Raw genomic sequence first — 8540 nt, 5'->3', positions numbered from 1 at the left:
CCCCCCCCCACAAATTTAACAATATCACAGGGACTAAAAACGCAACACAAACTCATTTGATGAAAAAAGTCCCTCAAACTGAATGAGCAGATTTTCAGAATTATCTTTTAGATAAGGACGCCTGGCAGTTCTCTCGTGTTCAATGTGGAGGAGCCTCCAGGTCACTGAGCATCTAAGGAGACTGAACATTTATAGATGAGTTTAAGAACAGCATATTTAGTGAAATAATTAACATATTTAATTTCTTAATAATGCAATGCTGTTTGCTACTAACCTTTTACAGAATAACGGGGTTTAATAAGACTCCATAAGCGTCCATTAAGGGATCAATGCTGTTGTAACAGTGAAACAATGGCAGTGAGTCCGGTGCAGAAATCTTTCCGTATTCATCCAATGATAGTACCATTTTCAAATAAACTGATCTGTACCAGATCAAAATAATCAAATATGTACAATCTGAGTTTCAATTATTATTATTATTATTGTTCTTATTATTATTAGTAGTATTATCAGTAGCAGTGCTAAAACGGTATCTACATTATATTTTGCCAATGCTTTGCTGAAAAAAAAAACGAGGTTGAGCTCAACTTCAGCACAGAGGTTACATCATAAATGTTAACACATCATCCAAAAATCCACCCAAAATGTTGATGTGAATATCCCACTGTTAACACGTTTTCAGTTTATTTTATGCACCTGACTAACAGGTGCGATTTGGAGTGAAAAGTATTCTTCATGATCTTCTTTTTTTTGGAAACACTTCATTTCAACTGTGTACCTTGTGAGATAAAAAAAAAAAAAAGCTTGAGAACCACAGAGGTAAACTTGCTGACTGAAGAGCCCTCTTCTTCACAGCCCGAGTGTTTGGATGTGACAGTGGTACTATCGTGATGCTGCTACAGAAACAAGAAGACCTTAATTTCACCATGTTCCAGCATGGTCCTTTTTCTTTTTGGAAAAGCTTCTTGTAACCACAGAAGTTACAATAAATGTAGAATAACCATTATGCTGTCTGTCAGTCCTAGAATGCTCCCTGTCTTTCTTTATGGAGAGTGGTTGCCTCCAAAGGTGTGTCAGTCCTCAGAGACATATTAAAATGTACAACTGTGTGTTAAAGCTATTTACAGCTGGGACAAAATTTGATATCTGTGTCGTGACTAATTTTTTTAATTTATTTTTTTTAACACGCAGTTTGAGATTAAAGTCTTAGTTATGGGCGTGACTGCTTAGTTTGACAGGTGTGCAGACACTGACAGATGTCTGACTAACTATGCTAATTTGTGTCACTACACCATCTTTGTGCAGTTGGACCAATTTTATTGGTATTATGTCACAAAAATCCAATCCAAGATGTTGGCACTTACTCTCTGGTGAGTTAAATGCTAGTATTTTATGAGCTTCATGCTGTTGAGAAGGTAATTGTGTCTGTGTGTTGCACAGTTTATAGCTAGCAGTTTATAACCAAGCTTGCTAGCGTTAGCACTGAACTCTCTCTTCTAAAGTTGGTCAACACCATAGTTGCAACTAAAAACAAATACTGAGTCCAGATAGCAAATGCCGGTTTCATCTTTTTAACTGTTTGATGTAAAACCACTGAGTAGAACCTCTGCTTGAAAAACGCACGATCTGATATCCTCGAGTTGGTGTTGTTCCCAGATCATCATGCTAAATGTTGTTCCAGGATCAACATTGCAAGTGACCAATCAGAATGTTGTGACGTCATACTTTTGCGACTTCGGGAAAAACCACTGTAAAACCAAAAACTGTACTTAAGCTGCGAGAAACCGCCGATCAACGGACCCTGACCCTAACCCTAACCATAACCCTTTAATAAACGGTAAACAGAATTGATATAGTCCTTGCAACATTGGAATTTCATAAATGCACGAATGGCTTGGCGCGCAAAAGAATAACGTCACAACAATGTGATTGGTCACTTGCGATGTTGAACCTGAAACAACATTTTTATGATGATCTGGGAACAGCACCAACACGACGATATCAGATCATCCTTGAAAAACACATTGAGGCCTATTTGAGGTTTTGATCAATAACATGTAACATGTTCTAAGTAAGAATGGTCACTTAGTTGAATTATTTATGACCATTTTAATGTTATTGTAATTTTAATGGTTAATAAATTAATATGCATGTAAATGTATGTGAACCTAATTATAATACATACTATAATGCCAGTCAATCATATTAATGTGGAGTTGCGTAAGACTTGTAATCAGTTACATTTTTTACTCTTAAGAGAAAGTTACACAACAAGGGCAAAGAGAAAAGCAGAGAGAAAGGTTAAAAAAACTGAAAGGTTAAAAAAGTAACAAAGTGTTGCAGGAAACACAAAAGTTAAGGAGGAGAAAAACTCAGAGGCCTCCCTCCCTCTCCCTGTCAGATAATCTAAAAGCTTAACGTCTTTGATAGCAGCTCGTCTTCTTCCTCACTCTGCTGTGACAAAGCTACAAACTACTGTTTTCTACCTGAGCCGGAGAAGAGATGAAACAATGGAGCTTTAAGCAGCTCGGCTCTGAAACACAAACCTGATCTACACACACACACACACACACACACACACACACACACACACACACACACACACACACACACACACACACAGAACCAACTTCTGACTCAGGGCATGTTCACACACCTTCGAGCACATGCACGCTCTCATCCAACATGAACGTGTGTGCTCGTGCACACTAACAGATGAGCAGATGTAGGTCTGTGTGTGGGAGCGGTTTGACTCAACAAAGAGAGAAGAACACACCACCATCCCCCTCCTATTTTCTTTGCTTCTTTCTCTCACAAATATACAGAAGATGTAAATGAAGATAACTGAGCGTAAGTGTGGGTGTGTTTCCACTAAACACTGCTCTTCTGAGATGCTTACAGTGTAACAGATTTATCAATCATTAATAATCTGCATGGAGACGAAACATTACGTTGTGTTTCCCTCTTTTGTTTCCACCAGTACAGCTGTGCTCCGTCACTGCTGGGAAAAAAAAATCATACAGAACCCAAAACATGACATGATGTGATATTTCCACTGTGTCTTTAACACTATCAAAAATATGTTTATGCATTGAGAAATGTTTCAGAGATATTTCCAGAGACGGTGATGTATACAACTGTCACAGCAGAAACGAAGGCATACTGGTGATGAGTGTGTGATGGGGGCTGGGGTGCTACGGATATGAGCTGTGGCTTTGAGGCAGCTTCATGAATCGGTTACAGTTCTATCTGCTGAACCATCCCAGTACTGTTTTCAACCATGAACAAAGACATACATGAGAGCAGTGTTCACTGTGGTTTATTATATTAATGACGCACGTTGTCCATTACAGTAACAAAAAGGTTATCACATTATAATGTAATGAAAGAAGAAGCAAAGAAGTAAGCCTCAAAGGTCTGTGCATGCAGCATGTTACATATCTGATGCTCTCTTTACATGTCAGAGCTTAAAATGCTGCATATACTCTATTTATATATGTACAAGACATGCAAGTATATTTGAATTGATATGATTTTATCGCTCTAAATTACAGCACTTTCTGCCAATGTTTAGATTAAAAGATCAGAATACTCAAATGCCCATAAACACATATATTTAGCTATCCACATTATCAGGCACACTTCTACAGACTGATGTGATCCAATTCCATGTCAACACAGTAATAAATTGATTTGCCGCTGTGCACCCTCACCACTAACCAACTAACTAACACTAAAAACATCATGACGGTAGCAAAACAATATATTTAAAAGCAAAACATGAATATTACAGGCATCAAGAAAGCAAACTTGCAGTCGCAGTGCTGTACTGCATTTCTGTGTACACCTAATAACCTGTACAATAAGCACACAAAAATTTGATTTCTTTAACTTTGCCTCCGACGGCGTCTTTCTTTATTCATTAGCCTGACACCTGTTTTTATGGCTCACAATATTGAAAGATGATATTTAGTCTACAATATCAGTTTGAATATTTTGTTGTTTGATATACCCCTAACAGTCATATTAGATAAGTTTATGTATTCTACGTGCTTCGTGGTAGCATCTTTGCAAATGGGCATTGTTGGCATTAACAGTTCACGACAACAAATACAAATTTGTAATGTTCATTAGGTTAATGTCAGTGCTAACGCTTTCTTTCTGTTGGACATGTTTCATGTTACATTTGGTTTTTTGCTCACTTTTTGCAGGCTACTTTTCAGGCACTCACCACATCGCAATGCTAATATCATTTCATTAGAAATCAGGCAGATCATCACTGATTCATTTAAAATCTGCAACAACTCAATTTCCCAACCACTTGACGACAGACACAAACGTCTCCTTTATACTGAACAATTCTCAAAATATACTGGAAAATGGTTTTATATTGATAAAATCTGTTATTTTAACTTTTTTCAAAAAAAAAAATTATTTAAATACTATATACTATAATACTAAATAATATTTAAATGAAATATCTTTAACTTTTGAATCTCAACGCAAATTCCGCCTGAACTCTACCTGCTTGTAAGTCAAAGGGAAACGGAGAAAATTTGTTGTGTTGGTTTTTGGCTAAGGTGACCCTTCAAATTCAAAACAGAAGAAGCCACTGCACGCTACTCAGATCATGACTGATACTCTTGTGTGTCTTTTGTGATTGTTTTCCTTCATTTGTGCAGAGACCCGGAGTCGATAGTTGAAGTGCTTCTATCCCATCCTGTTGACCACCGTGGAGTAAGTGTCCTGGGCGCGAGTTTGAGGGTTCAGTGCCTGCGAGAAAAACAAAAAAAACAATAAAATGTTTTGCTTTAGGATGCCAGATTAAGGTACACATCACCAAGTGGTTAAATAGTCCAATATGCTTAAATAATGTTATTTATTTATGGGAGGGAGGGATTTTAATCAACCACCCAGAAAGCCCAAGAAAATAAGTGGTTAAAGAACTACATCAGATCCATGAACCAGGTGAAAATGGAGTCACGCTCTTTAATCCCAACATATCTGAGTAGCTGATTTAGGGGAATCTCTTCTTCTAACACTTTTGCATGTATTACATCTTGCTAGTTCTCTCAAAATTGAGGGAAAATATAAAATATTTGGGCAAGTTTGGACTCTGCTCAGAGCAGGCTTTGGAATCACATCTTGGCAAATTAGTGTTAATATTTAGTGTAATCTATGTTCTATGTTGATAAACAGTTAATTAACTCTGGTCAGGAATTAATCCAGTTCCATTCAATTGCAACGTTGGTCTCGTTCCAATATCGTCTAACACAGTCTTATTTGTTACATGAAGGAACTGGAAGAATTTAGTGCAAACAAAGCTAAAAATATATTTTTAGTCATTCAGATTTGATTTTTATCAAATGACATGTTCTGATTTTTATCACTCCTTGCACCACATCATTAAAGATCATGTAAAACAACATTAAAATATGTGTGGAAAAGTAAAAAAAATTCACAGAACATGAAAACACCATTTCAGGACATTAATTGTTTCATCTGGTAAATTAAAAAAAGTATGAATAATTCAGTTCAATACAATTCAATTCAGTTTTATTTACTTAGTGCCAATTTGCCAATTCAGATCACTAATTAGTTTGGCTGCAGTTTTTGTTTCTCTTTCTCTTCTTTCCCCCAAACTGTAATATATTAATATCTCTTGTTGCCTGAGTGTACCTCAGGATTCCCAGGAAGAGAAAAGTATTAAAGGCAAAAGGACATCTGGAATACCCTGCTAAACCTGCTCCGTTCATCTAGCGGATAAACAGTAGAAAATGGATGGATGGTCGGATGGATGAATGGGTGGTTAGATGGAGAAACCATGAAAACTATGAAAACATCAACAATATAAAAGCCATACTTTCTGAATTATTGGGGGATTTAACATTCCAGGTAAAACAGAATTTTTATTATCCAGTACGTACCTCATAGTCAGGAGACGGGACAGGTGGACCTCGGCCTCCCGATCGAGGAGGTGCTGGAAGATGATGACAGAGTAAATACAACTTAACGCTCGTAATATCAATAATAACAGAATTTCTCAAGAATTAAAGGTGTATAAAGGACATGAGGTAACCTTTAACTCAACCAAGACAAAAAGGTAAACTAGTAGACTGTCATTCATTTGTCCAAGTGCACTTTTTACCTTTGGAAGGTTGAGGAGGTCCAGCTGGGCTTTTCTTCTTAGTGCACCTGTAGACTATGACCATCACAATTATTGTCAGGAGTAAGTCCCCGACAATCACCATAAATAATGTGTTTCCATCGAGCTCAAAGCAGTTCTCACACACTGGAGGTAAAAGACATCAAGTGTTAGAGCAGCATGAACAGCTAACACAAGTGAGGAAATGAAAAGATTCTTTTTCACTCACCATTTCCTTCAACATAGAAATAATATTTCTGATTAGTTTCGTATTCACATTTGTATGTGCCTTTACTCGTATATGTGAATTCATAGGTATCACTTTCATTATAGACTTTTTCATTTTTGTAAAACCAATTCGCCTTTCCTGGACAGGTCAGTATGACTTTGCTCCTCCAGAATTCCGCTTTGTCTGAAAAAACATGGACAGATATTAAGATACTTTTCACACAGAAAGGGACAATCTGAGATGTGAGACACTTTCCTTAAACTTGGCTCATCTTTTGCACATTGTGAATTTTCCCTGCATGAATACACATCATTCTAAATTATTATTAAAAGAAATCCTTTAACATTTACCAAAAAAAGGCCATGTCTGCTCACAATAAATGTGTTCAATATAGCAAAGACAAAAGTATATAAATGTCAAAAAGTGTATGTGGACATTAAAGCATATCGTTGACATACAGGAAATTGTAGAAATTTCTTTGAAATGCTCTTAGATGTTCTAGTTTGTTGACAGAATTCATGTTTCTAAATCCAGAGAAGTTAAGTGAAACTCAATGACTTTAAAATATGAATTAAAACAAATGCCAGACTGTTACCTTCGCTAGCTTTCGTGGTAGCAACGCCGAGGAGGACGACGACGAGCACGGCCTGGACACCCATGCTGAGCATTTTCTTCAGGATGCCTGTTTTTGTTTTCTAGAGCTTTCTGATATATAGACTATAACTTTTTGAATATTTCCACTTGAAGATTTCAGTTACATCAAAATGCTGCTCAATGAGACGAAAAGCTTCAAATTAGACGAGGAGGTTCTCTCTCGCTCTCTCTCTCTCTTGTTCTGACACACACACGTTGCACCCACAGGAAGTGTTTTTTTTTTAAAGATGAATTCACGGTTAAACCTCAAAATGAAGTCAAACTGAAGAAGTATACTGAATAGAAATGCTTCTGCTTGTTTTCTGATTCATTACAGATCAAAAACACAAAAAACTGCAAATGACAGCAGCTAACGTCACATCGCTTGAATGAGTAGTGTGGCGTATATTTTCATGCTCTTTAGTTTGCACCTAAACTCCCCATTACATGTAGCCATTGTTTAGTCTGAAAACACAGTCTGAATCTTTGATGGGAATCAGTTTTATGTGCAGTGTGTGACGAGTGAGGATGGCGGTGTTCACAGCAGCTCACAGTACGTGATGTTTGGAGCGGCTTTGCAGAACATATCATGCACTACTGTAAAGATCCTTAGATCAGTAAAACTTCTCATTCTGATCATTTTCCATGTGCATGATTAAAATACCAACATTTAACTCCAGTAAATCACAAAGAATCAAACATTTACAACCAAGCTGCAGTTTGTATGTTTCACAAACGGTGCCTTATATGCATCAGTATGTAACAACAACTCATAGATCAGTTTGAAATGATGGATAAAAGAAGTTTTTAGGTTATGAAAAACTTCTCTGTGACAAGTGTCTGAGCTATTTTTTGAGCCAACATGGCGGTTCCTGTTCTTAAACAGCACCTGCTTTGTGTGTGACTTGTGGATGTTTTTTTTTTGTTTTTTTTACATGTAACGTCCCTTCCCCCATTTCTTGTTGTCTTCAAATAACCAAACAGAAAAACGTCACTGATAAAAGACCAATAAGAGTTTCAGATATTCTGTTAGAATTACAGATGATAATAAAATGTTGTCATGCAGTCGAACATGTCTGGAGGAGACAGACGTCGAGACCCTGGCACTGAAAAAGCATTTTAATAACTATGGCTTTAGAATGTGTGTTAACTATGAATAAACCCTTAAACAGTGTGACTGTTCACTACCGGGTTTCAAATGTGACTTAGGTGATCAGCTCATGAGTCGAGTGCATAGAGACATCGCTGTTTAGAGCCCCTATCGAGTGCCTTCAACGTGTCCATTTGTATTTGTGTGTCTGCAACACATCTGCTCCACTCACCTCACCCGCCTGTCTGCAGTCAAGACACAGAACAGATGTGTTTAGCAACTATTGGCAAAAATGTATAATAAACTAAGTGTTTAAAAAGTAGTACAAATACAAAGAACAAGTAATACAAAAGGCAGTATCACTGCATGTACATCTATTTTTAGATAACTTGGCCTAGCTTAACCAGCTATGGTAGCAGGGGGCTCAACCTATACAGATGTAG

The 8540-nt window shown here is 37.1% G+C and overlaps 1 protein-coding gene across 1 annotated transcript; it reads right to left on the bottom strand.

Moving 5' to 3' along the window:
* Positions 1–3303: 3303 nt before the first annotated feature.
* LOC102294222 (T-cell surface glycoprotein CD3 epsilon chain) lies at positions 3304–7323 on the bottom strand. Its single transcript, XM_005942440.3, has 5 exons — positions 6970–7323; positions 6375–6557; positions 6149–6292; positions 5928–5980; positions 3304–4773 (listed from the first exon to the last, which is right to left on the bottom strand). The coding sequence occupies exons 1-5, from the start codon at positions 7040–7042 to the stop codon at positions 4711–4713; spliced, it is 516 nt and encodes a 171-aa protein (XP_005942502.1). The 5' UTR covers positions 7043–7323; the 3' UTR covers positions 3304–4710.
* Between the last annotated feature and the right edge of the window lie 1217 nt (positions 7324–8540).

Source organism: Haplochromis burtoni, unplaced genomic scaffold, assembly GCF_018398535.1.
Source record: "Haplochromis burtoni strain Fernald_Lab_line unplaced genomic scaffold, NCSU_Asbu1 Contig_284, whole genome shotgun sequence".
NCBI classification, from domain to species: domain Eukaryota; kingdom Metazoa; phylum Chordata; class Actinopteri; order Cichliformes; family Cichlidae; genus Haplochromis; species Haplochromis burtoni.
Note: the sequence above shows the minus strand (reverse complement) of the source record. Positions and strands in the feature narration are given on the sequence as shown.

Coding starts and splice junctions, on each gene's coding strand:
- LOC102294222 (XM_005942440.3), bottom strand. CDS start 7,042: ATGCTCAGCATGGGTGTCCAGGCCGTGCTCGTCGTCGTCCTCCTCGGC. Junction 5,981..6,148: donor ACCTCCTCAACCTTCCAAAG/GTAAAAAGTGCA, acceptor ATCATCTTCCAG/CACCTCCTCGATCGGGAGGC. Junction 4,774..5,927: donor TCCCGTCTCCTGACTATGAG/GTACGTACTGGA, acceptor TTTTTCTCGCAG/GCACTGAACCCTCAAACTCG.